The sequence below is a fragment of the Abrus precatorius genome, unplaced genomic scaffold (genome assembly GCF_003935025.1).
Source record: "Abrus precatorius isolate BTA unplaced genomic scaffold, Abrus_2018 Scaffold9, whole genome shotgun sequence".
Lineage (NCBI taxonomy): Eukaryota > Viridiplantae > Streptophyta > Magnoliopsida > Fabales > Fabaceae > Abrus > Abrus precatorius.
In genome coordinates, this window is record NW_020874439.1 from 5,653,130 (window position 1) to 5,666,215 (window position 13,086).

Here is a 13,086-nt window from a genome sequence, read left to right on the forward strand (position 1 = left end):
GAAGACCCCCTAGGTTCTCAAGGGGACCATACTCGGGTTCAAACAGCTCTCAATCTCGAAGGAGTTCAGCTCAAGAGAGAAGCAGTGGGAGTAGTTCATGATCAAGCTCTTTTAGAGGCCCGCTCAAGTGCTTCAGATGTGGAGGGACACACATGGTGAGAGACTGCCCACAGTCACGGCCAACATGTGATAATTGTGGAAAGTCAGGGCACACTGCTGATGTGTGCTGGGCCGCCAAGAGGAGTGGCAGTACTAGTACGACTTAGAGGCCTGAGTCGAGAGAGAACACAGGGCCGAGCACGGGACCGAAGTCGAGCATCCCCGGGAGAGTCTTTGCTATGAGTGGGGCAGAGGCTTCACAGTCAGAGGAGCTAATCCGAGGTAAATGTGTAATTAAAGGCAGATTGCTTGATGTGCTGTTTGACTCATGTGCTACGTACTCTTTTGTGTCTGTGGACTGTGTGAAGAGTTACAATTTGTATATAACTAAATTGTCATGTAATGTTATGGTGACTACCCCTACGGGTAAGCCGGTTGTGACGTCATGGGTATGTCTGGGGTGTTCGATAATGGTACATCGTAGGGACTTTGAGGTGGACTTGATCTATTTACCTCTTTCGCAATTGGATGTAATTCTGGGAATGGATTGGCTGGCTGCCAACCATGTACTACTGGATTGTAGAGAGAAGACCTTGATCTTCGGCGCAGCAATGATCACGGCCCCAAGATTTATGAGTCAAGGTACATGGGAGAACATGGTGAATGCCAAGGCCTTTATGGTGATGTTTTCAATAAAGGCCGAAAGCGTGGTGGAGCCGGAGTATATTCCAATGGTAAGGGATTTCTTAGAGGTATTTCCTGAAGATGTTTCTGAGCTACCACCTGAGAGGGAGATGGAGTTTGTTATCGACCTCATTCTGGGAGCAAGCCAAATTTCTGTGGCACCTTATAGAATGTCACCGGTGGAACTGGCAGAGGTCAAGAAGCAAGTGAAAGACCTATTGCAGAAGCAGTTTGCATGACCAAGTGTGTCACCGTGGGGAGCGCCAGTGCTCCTGGTTAAGAAGAAGGATGGAAGCATGATGATGTGTGTGGATTACTGGCAACTATATAAGGTGACACTCAAGAACAAGTATCCACTTCCAAGAATCGACGATTTGATAGACCAATTAAAAGAAGTAGCAGTGTTCTCAAAGATTGACCTGAGGTTGGGGTATCACCAGATCAGAGTAAAGGATGTAGATATACCTAAAACGGCGTTTAGGATGCGGTATGGTCATTATGAGTATTTGGTGATGCCGTTTGGAGTGACCAACGCGCCTGCAGTGTTCATGGACTACATGAACAGGATCTTCCACGAGTTTTTGGATAAATTTGTGGTTGTGTTTATAGACGACATCCTTATTTATTCGAAGACTCAAGAGGAGCACGCCGAGCACTTGAGGATTGTTCTACAAATTTTGAGGGAGAGATAATTGTATGCAAAGTTTTCTAAGTGCGAATTCTGGTTGACGGAGATTCAATTTTTGGGGCATGTGGTGTCGAAGAAAGGAATCATGGTAGACCCTGCAAAATTGGAAGCAGTAATTAAGTGGCCGAGGCCAATGAATGTGACAGAGGTGTGCAGTTTCCTCGGATTGGTAGGCTATTATAGGAAATTCATTGAGGGATTTTCTAAAATAGCGTTGCCCTTAACAAAGCTTACCCCTGACTAGACCTCTGACCACTACCTTTGCTGAGCGACTCGTGACTGCCCACGTGGTATCCGTGAGGCAGGGGTAACCGGCGACCATCCATAGTAAAAATCTGTGATCACAGTGCCATAGTGAGTATTGCGACGTGCCATGAGCGCGCGAATGTGGATAACTGTTGGTGCCATAAGTGCATCGGTGATGAATTGCAGTGAATTGTGTGAAAATCCTGGTTATGTTTATCTTGTGTTAAGTATATGCATGGTGAGACTTTATGCTTGCTGTGTTTTGAGTAGTGTAGAGTACTCACTCTTACATTCATTTTTCAGGTAATCAAGACGATCAGCGCTGGGCTTAGTGAAGGGATGGATGAACTGCTATAGGGCTTAGATTTTTTTATTTTTGAAAATGTTGTATTCGAACTAGTCCAGTAGCAGTTAATTGATATTAACTTGTAACCCTTCTCGTATTTTGAAATGTTTTATGAAACCTTTAGTATTCAAATTTATGAAATTATTATTTAATTAAAATTAAATTTAAGGTGTTACAACACACGTCAAAGATTCTTTTTTAATAATAAAGTGGCATACATGGCCAAATATAAAAGCGATTAAAATTAGAAAAAACATAACTCACTAATTGGATATAGTTCATCCAGTCCACTTAAAATATTTGAAAATGGAACAAAATCAAAATAGTTAAAAGAGAAATTGTCACATTTGACCTGTAAAATTTTGGTGGTTGCCATCAAATTTAACTTCCATTTGTTTTTAGTGATTTACAACTTCTTTTCAAGAGTAATTACATAAAATTTTCCATGATATAATTTTTCATGATATACACATTGCCTTTTCATGCAGTAGTTTTTCATAACGTGATATAATATCGTTCCTAATAATACAATGAATCCTTGAATTCTGAAATAATGAGAGAAGATGAAAGAATTAAATTAAATAATTAGAAATTTTTATACATTTCGACTAAAGCAACCTAACAGCTTCACATTTTCATCAACTAAAATCATGTCCATGCTATTGACTTGACTTTTATTTCTAAACTCGGGAAAAAAAAATCACAAATGGAATGATTTGAACCATTATCCTCCAATTCACCTTCCCAAGTCGTATTTCAGAAAGCGTTGAAATAGTAGTTACCATTTCGAAGGAATATTATTTCGAACAAACAACTTGTACTTTCCCTTATAAACCAAATAAAATATAAATTTTTTCTCACTTTTAAATGGTTTATGTTTATTCATATAGCTCTGATACACCATTTAACTGTATTTACAATATTAAAATTATTTTATTATCTATATTATATTTTAAAATGTAACATGTATGACCTTTCGAATATATAAATCTATATTAATTATATCAATATTAGTTTTCAATAATAAATTTTAAAATAAACATTAATATTAAAATTTAAAACTCTCTTAAACGTTACACCTTTCAAATATATAAACCCATATTAATTCTTATTCATTTCATTATTGTATGACCTTTCAAATATATAAACTCATTAATTCTTATTCATTCATTCCACTATTTTTCACTAATCAGATATCAATTATCAGTTTGTAATAATAAAATTTAAAAAAATCATTAATATTAAAATTTAAAACTACAAATTAGAGATAAATGCATTTACCATTAATATTTATTATTACAAAAATAAATACATTAATATGTTAATATAAATATAGTTGTAAAGATAAATTTTCGTCTAACACTCATCAATATATATATATATATAGATAGATAGATAAAGATACTATATTTTTAAAGGCCTTTCACAAGTGAATTCTTTTTAAGTTTTTTTTTAATTTTAAATTAAGAATGTTAAAATTTTATGTCTAGTATGAATGCTTTCAAAAAGTAGTTCCAAAAAATTAATATTCTTATAAATATTAACTTAATTAAGTTTTCTCATAAATCATTCTTGTAAGAGAGGTGAGAATTAAAATTTTTATGAAGGTAAGATGTTTATTATAATATAAAAATACAAGTATATCCCTTAATATTTTCAAATTTAAACTTGGTTTACATTTTTCTTCAAATAACCATCAACACTTATAAGTCAGTCATATAATATATACATATATATAAAGGATACTTTTAAAAAAAAATATTACTGTTTAAGAAATAATATTTATGTCAAATACAATATTTAAGATACATTAGACATATTTTTAACATTTTCACAAAATAAAATTCCCAAAAATATGATTTTTAAGAAAATATAATTTTAAAACTAAAAAAGATTATGCTCCTATACACTTGTTATATCTTGACACAGCATATCATCCATAAAGAGAAATGGCGTTTAATTGCATATAATAATCATTTTTTTACGTATATATCATGCTATAAATGAATAAATAAATAAATAAATAATTGTCTGCAAAGTATTCTTTTATTATTTTACACATATTTAGCTTTTATTTTACCAAAAATTATATTATATTCCTTTACAAGTTAGCGTGATATTTTGCAAGAATTCATTATTTACTTAATTATAGGCCAAAGTTAAGGCTGACCCACAAAAGCTCATTAGCTCATAATACTGTCTATAAAAAGAAGATAATATATACAGGTAAATGGTTGACTTTCAAATATTTAATAGCATTTATTGTCTAAACCGACACCTGACTTTATTATTGAAGTGTCTCACCCTCCCTCCCACGTAAGACAGAGAAAAGCTAATGATACCTGCAAGAACGTCACCTTATCAGACAACAGAATATGTTCATAATAAGTACATCATTTAATTGTATATAATAATCATTTTTTCACGTATACATCATGCTATAAATAAATAAATAAAAAATTATCTGCAAAGTATTCTCTTATCATTCTACACATGTTTAGTTTTTTATTTTTTTATCAAAAATTACGTTATATTCCTTTACAAGTTAGCGTGATATTTTGCAAGAAAAATAAACAAGTAAAAAATGATTAAAAAACAACGGAATTTTTTTCAGTATTTCTATAGTACATACCCGCTTTCTTTATATAGCAATACCCACTCATATATGGCTACTTTATTCCTAATTTGAATTTTTAAAAATTAAAAATAAAGAAAATCTACCAAATAAAGAAACATAACTGAAAAGAAGACGTACTATATTACCAAGAACCTACTAAAAAACAACAAAAAGACAAAAAAAAAAATATTGCGTGAATTTCCATTTAAAGAACTGATCATTTTATCGTCTTAAAAATAAATAGGAATAATAAAGAAAAATTATTTACAAATTAGCATGATTTTTGTTTGCATCTTTAAAATAAAAATTATGCATTTAATATGAAGCTTTTGCATCTCATTAATCAAGAAAATTTTATTTGCCTCTTTACATTAGCATCCATGTTCAAAATAAATTCAAAATAATCAATTTAGAGGTGTTAAAAAATCAATCAAAACAATTTTCAACATGTATATCGATTCATAAATTTGAAGATTGAATAAATCATGAATAAGAAAATGACAATTTTTTTTATTTGGTTTGATTTTTTTTGTTTCCATATTTTAAATTAATCCAAACCAAATTATAATGAACTACAAGTATATTAATTTTTTGTTTTGTCCTTATGTAAATACTAATCTAAATATATTTCATTAAATATTTGTATTTTTAATAAAAACTTGAAATTATTTAAATTTATGTTTTGAAATTTAGACTAAGTTAAATTTATAATGAGATTCAATGTTATTGAGTAGTTTTTATTTTCAAATTATATATATATATATATATATATATGTATATAATTTGACTTTTTTACTTGATAAGTATTGTTTCTGAAATTAATAAAAACTAACTACTAAAAGAATTTATATAATAATTTTAGATGATATTCTTACTCTAATTAATGAAAATTTATTTATTATTAATCAACAAATCAAAGTTTTGTAAAATAAGAGAAAAAAAAACTCCACTCAAATTCACAACATTTCGAATAGAAATGATTCTATCTTAATATTATTCTCAAACCAATTAAAATTAAACTTTCTAATAAATCCAACAATTCTTCTTACATATTTTATTATATTGTGGCAATTTATCTTGTCTTCAAATAAAATAGGCATTCAAGAGTTGATTATAACAATTATCACACAAGCCATCAATATAAACATCACTTGGAAATAATATAACATATTATTTTTGCATCTTAAGAAAAAAACAAAACTCAATATCAAAGCATCTTAAAAAATTAAGAAAACAGTTATTTTTCACTTTTTTTTATCGACATAACATTATTGCATAAAAACAAATTGGAAGATAAAAAATCATGAGTTTCTCATAGATTACGACACTCTTACTTGCACAAAAAAAATTCACTTAATTAATGGGACTAAATAATGTTAAAAAAACCATAAATTAATTTATCTTTTTAAGTTGGTCTCGTGATATTTCATATGATTAAAAAGTGAAAGAAAATTAAATAACAATTTTTCTTTGCATAGCTACGTTATTAAAATAATTTTCCTTAACTTTGAATTTAATATAAAAGTAATTTAATAATTAAACATAATAATATAAAATTATTTTAAATAATCATTAATTCACCTTCCTTGATTCATCTCTAAATAATATATTTTTAAATGAGTTCATGTATTTTTCAAGTATATGCAAGAAATGGTACGTGGATTGATTGTTTTATAAGAAATTAAAATGAAAGAGAATCAAGTAAAAATTACTTGCTTTCAAGTCAAAATAGTTATTGTCAATAAAAAGTATACATAACATTAAGCATTTTGATTGGATTTTGATATAAGTGTAATTAGAGAACAATGTCTCGTGATTTATACCGATTGGTATCTTAGTCAAGTAGTACTTAATCACATTAAATGATTAATTGTGTACATGTAAAGTGCTAAATCTATTCTCATACGGAAAAGAATAGAGGACTAATTTAAAATTGCAAAAATGTAAAAAAGAATCCTATAAAGAATTACAATCTCAAATATAAAATAACTTGTAAAGAATAGTAATGGACTTCTTGTGGTGGAGAATTATAATCGTATATCAAATTTAATGTATGCTAGATAGTATTATGGATACATATTGAACATATAAATTAAAATAATTACCAGTTAAACAAATTTGTTACTAAAGTGCAAAAGAAATTAAATACTATCCTCATAAATTTCTTCTCTAAGAAAATTATGAAATCATAATATTTTGAAAATGAGTTCAATGCATATACAATTCAACTTGCATCGAGCAAGCACCAAGTCAATTTTGAGGAAAAAAATTGAGTTCTAATGGCTTCTTCTGGAAAGTGTTGACCCTACTGTAATGGCCAAGATAATGCCATAACCGACCTCAATAAATGCACTCACATATGAAAATTCAGTAAAGTTGCCCCATAAGCTCATATATCTCTAACCAACCGAATCATTAAACTATTCTTAAAAAGGGACAACCTACTTCAACAAAAGCAATAAAGAAAGAAAAAGAATTGTTAGCGTCTATTATTTTAGCAAATATATTTAAAATTCTGTAATGAAAAGCATGATAAACAAAACTTAAGCATGTAGACAAAATATTAATTGATAAAGTAACAAAATTTATTATCTTACTCCATAAATAAATAAATTTTTAACAAAAATTTTATAATTATCTTTCTTTAATTTAATCTTATTAGTATACTAAAATATTTATTATTAATAATTAAATATTTATTTATAAAATTTATTAAATGATATAATATTTAAATTTTTTAATTTAAAATTATATTTTTGTAATAATATCGCTACAAATAAAAAAAACTTATTGGTATTATATATATGACGATTAAGACTCTGATATAGTTTAACAATTAAAAATTAGTATTATTAGGATAATTTGTATTTATCTTTGAAACAAATGAACAATAACTCAAAAACTAGTTGAAAGTATTTTATTAGCAAAGCAAATACAGTACACGACGTTTACACTAAATAAATACACATCAGATCAGTACCTTCATGATGAATTAATCTTCAAGAATAATTTGTGGGATGTGTGCGATTTGGCCCCTAACAGAACTTGTCTCTGTTCTGCATTCCTTATTGAAGAGGGAACAGCTCTCAACCTCAAAAGATCTTTAAGTTGGTAAGACCACTCATTCTTTCGGGCAGCGATGCCAAATTTGGACACAAAAACAATGAGATCTCCTGAAGCGATGAGAGGTTGCAAATCCAATCTGGCAAAGCCTTTAGCCCTAAACACTTAGATATGCTGATTTTTCGCAGAGACGGAAGGCAGTTGGTGTCGTCCTTAAACCAAGTTCCAACTTCCTCAAGTGTTTCACTTTTACACCATTGAATTTGAAGAGACTCGAGAGGAGTCAGATTTTGCATCCAACCCTTTGGGAAATTCATATGATCAGAAATCGTCAATTGTTTGACCATGGAAAGAGGAGCAGCGGAGGAAGATGAGTTTAGTGTTCGTTTTAATGGCTCCGCACTGTTATGATACCATTTAAATCCTTCACGTTTGGAAAAGTAGGCATGCAAGTCAACTGTGGAAATAAGAGACATGTAGTTGAGAAAGATGAGGAAATGAAAGAGAAGAGGAGAGATTATGTGAATCATTGATATCATCTCCCCGACTCCGCCATCCCATAAGCTCAGGACAATTCTCTAATGTGAGGCTCCCTAGAGAGGGGAAGAAGGTTACTACAAAACCATCTTCGCAGAGATATATGTATTCCAATTCACTAAACTCCTCTATCACAAGTGACTTCAGGGACGGGAGACGTTCCAACGGTGGGAGACACCGACAATTACAAAGATAAGAGAGATGAATGTCAACAACATTTGTGAGGAGAGAAAGCCAATCTGGGAAACGCATGCCTGGATAACAACACACCTTCAATCGCTTAAGACTATGGTGGGGCTCAAGGTTTTCTAATAATTGTAAACTGTTACCGATGATGCCTATAGACCACCAATCCAGAGTCAAGGAATGAAGGAATTTTTTTTTTCTTTTAAATTTACATGATGTGATTCCAGATCCACGTCTCCCACACGATCGAGATGCTGAATTATTAATTCTCCTCTTAGGTTTAAGTCTTTCAATTCATTTAATGTGCCATATTTTCTTTCTTGGCTGTCTCCCACAGCAAATATTGATAAGAATTGCAACGAGTACAACTTTCCCAACCTAAATGGCATCCCACTCAACAAGTGATAACTAGTGATGTCAAGGTATCTTAAATGCTTCAATTTTCCAATTGAATCAAACAATTTGTAGAAGGAAAAAGATGACATCCTCAAGACGCGTAAGTATTTGAACTTTGCAATTACCGACAAATCTTCCTCGTCTTCGAAAAAGTCATTCGGCAAGATCAAAGTTCGCAGCCTGCTCTGATCTAACGATTTCAACAAATGAATGGCCTCAAAAGATTCCAATGATACGTGCATGGGTCTACCTTCAACTTTTTCCGCATTACTATCCAAGTAAGAGCAATCATTGCCAGAAACAAGGATTGCAAGATCATGAATTAAATCATGCATTTTGAAGCTAATGATCTCACCATCGTCATTACTTTCTGCATCTTGAAAAAATGAGTTCATCAAAAACATCTTTACAAATTGATTACCGACATCCTCCATCTGCTGTTTTTCAATTGAACAATTAAGGTAACCCTGTGCCATCCATGACTTAATCAACTCATCCTTTGGAATTTCTGTATCCTTGGGATATAATGAGCAATAAGCAAAACATTGTCTCATGTCTGACGACAAGTTGTGGTAACTGAGTTTTAGAATTGGCATAACACTACCTTCCTCCTCACATAATTTCCAGAAGTCACCGCGTAAAACATTCTCCCATTCACTTTCTTCGTTTTGTCCTCGCAACAGGCCTCCGAGTGTTTTAACTGCTAGTGGAACCCCTTTGCATTTTTTGGCTATTTCTTTCCCCATTGATTCTAGATTTTGATTCACTCCTTTGGAACCATCTCCAAAAGCAATGTTCTTCAACAAACTCCAAGATGCTTCATCAGTCAAACCTTCTAAAAGATAGGAAGTGCTGGCAGTCATTGCCTTTGCTACATTTTCACTTCGAGTTGTCACTAAAATCTTGCTATCTTGAACGCCACACATCAGGTACTTTCTCAATTCAGCCCACTTTTTATGACTCTCATTCCAAATGTCGTCCAAGACCAACAAATATTTCTTTCCACTTAAACTTCTACGAAGCTCTCTTTGCAACTTCTCTAATGATTGGTCTTGTCTTTGGCCATCAGTAATTGATTCAAATATTTTCTTCAGAATAGTTTTAACATCAAAGTTATCAGAGACAAACACCCATATTTGCATATCAAAAAAAGTCTGCACTTCCAAGTCATTATACACCAATTGTGCAAGAGCTGTCTTCCCCAAACCACCAAGGCCAACAACGGCAATCTAAGAAAGTTTTTGGTTTTCATGAGGTTGTCTCAACAGACTAATAATCTCCTTTCTACTGTCATCTCTTCCAATGATATCAGATTCTAACACAAAAGAACATGTTTCCCTGCATTCACTATCAGTTTGCTTAACCAGCATAGAACTTGGGCTTAAATTCAAATCCTTCATTTCTTTTACTACACCCTTAAAATTTTCTCGTATTTCTTTAATTTTGTCAGGCATTTCATTGTATGAAGGAAGTTGATTTGAAGATGAAATGGAACGAAGTACCCTGTTTACTTCTTTTCCTTCGGCTGCACCCAATTTGTCTCTCCTAAATTCGATAGCAAGGTCATCTAAGAGGTCATCTGCAGCATGGAGTACTTACTTGAAGTCAGATATCCAATTACGCACACGAACTTGATCTTGTTTGTGATCAGCATCAAAGAGCACATCATTGATAGATTCAATTGTCTTCTTAAGCACTTCCAACTCTTTTTTCACATCATATCCAAATTCAAGAAAATCTGCGGACGCCAACCTGTGAATGAGATGTCTACATTATTATTTTCTTATTTTAAAATTTTTAAAGGAATCATACAAAAAGATAATTCATTATTTTATAAATCATACATGATGGAACATTATACAAGAATAAATAAAATAAAGTTCATTAAAGAATAAATTTTCTTGACAAAATATAAAATTAATTATAATTGTCATTTTAATGAATTAAATATAAAATTAATAATTAATTTAAAATTGATTAATTATAATTAAATGTAAAATTAATGATTAATTACTTTTAAGAAAATATGAACAAAATATAGTTTTATATGTTATACTTCTTAAAAAAAATATTTTATTTAATTTATTTTTAAATATATGTAAATACTTTTACTTCTATAATTTATCCAAATTCTAATATCTATTACTTTATTTGGTTAATATAATTTATTCTTGTTTTTATATTTTTACAATTGCATTGAATTTTTATTTTTAATGGTGTAATATCATTTGATATTTTTAATATTCATATATAAAAATTATATTTGAAAATTATAAATAATCAATACAAAATATAAATACTATGATTAATTAAAAAATATAAAATAAGGACACGTGTATATATTGAAAATATCTCCTAATTATTAGTTATTGTCATTATCTCTATTATTATTATTAGAAGATAATCTAGAATATAAATATTATGATTATTTTTTGTTATTATCTTTATAATTATCAAAAGATAATTTAAAATATTATTTTATGTAAATATTAATCTTAGACTCGTATACATACAAGTAAAATTATAATGTATAATGATAATATATAATTTAGAATTTTAAGTTTGTATTAAAAACTTTGATCCAAGTAGTCTTTGCTTTTGCACACCCAAATCCTAGCTACCTAGTATCCAAACTCTAGTAGTTGTGTTTATTACATTTAGGGATAGGAATGGGTCAAGCCATACGTTGGGAGTTTATGGTTTTGTCTATTTAAGTTTAGTCTAACTCAGCCCGTTTATTAAAAAAACTCTAGCTTAAACTTTTGAAAAGGAATATTTAAAAAAAGAGGTTAAACTTAAACTTAAAAAAAAAAAAAATTTAGGTCTGTCCAAAAAAATTATATATATATATATATATATATAATATAATATAGTTTAGTATTTATATTATAATAATATAATAATTATATTTATACTATTAGACTACCAAAATTAAAATTTATTGTAAAAAAATATTAATTAAAATTTTGTCTGATTTCTAAAATATCTCAATCTATTATTAGAATTCATTTATTTTTAATTCCTATATAGTCTTTTTAATTCAAATACTTTTAAACTTCTTAACAATTGGCAATTATTTGTTGTGTTCTAAGTTCTAGTTTTACTTTTGATTTTCTTTTCGTCATAAATATCTTAATTGTTAGCTTGGTATTTGAGATTACATGATATAGACATATTACCTTTTATTAGTTTTTGGATTATTTGAGATATGAAATTTTTTGGAGTTAGTGAACATGGTCATGTTGAAATATGATATTTGTGAAGTCATTTATGTATATATATTTTTTATTAAGCATAGTATTTAAATATAAGTACATATCATATTTTTTTCATTTTATTAATAGTAGGTCTTTCGACTAACTAGCCTTTTGACTGTAGGCCCATTGGCATGTTAAATTTAAATTGTTAGTGTTATTTGAAGGCCTTAATATTAAATAGGTTGTTAGGCCAAGTCAGACTTTTTAAAAAGGCTAGTCCAAGCCTAAAAATGTGGCTTAGATTCTAGTTTTGTATATTAGGCTAGACCCATTTAACCTTAGGCTTGACCTAGCCAGACCCATTCCCATCCCTGATTACAACATATGTTTGCACATGCTTAGACATTTTTTCCCTCTATCTCAATTACCACCACCACCATCATCACTATTACATGAAAGCTCTTGTCATCACATGAAAGCCGCATGTTGCCTTCTTAACCGTTATTTGCCTTTCTACAAACACTATTGGTTTGAGTGATTATTTCTTCAACCTTTATAAGTTCTCTATTAAAACACAGTGTTTTTTCACCATAGATGACTCATGTGTCTCTTACCATGATTGGTAAGAATTCTGATTTATCTTCTTTTAATGCCTCATGTTTTGTATTCGGAGATTTTTGCATAATTGACTCTCATGCTTCCAATCACATGACTCATAATAATTCTTCTTTTACTTCTCATTCCACTTTATCTAGTACACATTACATTATAATTGCTAATGGTTTTAAAAATTTCCATTCTTAGTTATGGTATCTAAATTATGTAGTAACATTTTTTTTTTCATCTCATTATGTTTTTTAGGATTTTGCCTTAGGGAGGACGATTGGAATTTCTTAGGGACAGAGATGGTTATATTACTTTCCATTAGTGAAAACTAAAGTCCAAAATAATTTTAGAAGAGGAAGACTCAATTTTTGTAACTAGTCTTCTTCTAAGTATGATTATTCTCAAATATGTATTCAATGTA

At 29.9% G+C, this 13,086-nt stretch overlaps 2 protein-coding genes across 2 annotated transcripts; one reads left to right on the plus strand and one right to left on the minus strand.

The window, feature by feature from the left end:
* Window positions 1-338: 338 nt before the first annotated feature.
* LOC113850652 lies at window positions 339-1,022 on the plus strand. Its single transcript, XM_027481226.1, has one exon. The coding sequence runs from the start codon at window positions 339-341 to the stop codon at window positions 1,020-1,022; it is 684 nt and encodes a 227-aa protein (XP_027337027.1).
* Window positions 1,023-7,772: 6,750 nt separating this feature from the next.
* Window positions 7,773-12,428, minus strand: LOC113850653 (putative disease resistance protein RGA3). The gene is made up of 6 exons (XM_027481227.1): window positions 12,397-12,428; window positions 10,484-10,614; window positions 10,227-10,441; window positions 8,711-10,091; window positions 8,292-8,618; window positions 7,773-8,200 (listed from the first exon to the last, which is right to left on the minus strand). The coding sequence occupies exons 1-6, from the start codon at window positions 12,426-12,428 to the stop codon at window positions 7,773-7,775; spliced, it is 2,514 nt and encodes an 837-aa protein (XP_027337028.1).
* Window positions 12,429-13,086: the final 658 nt, after the last annotated feature.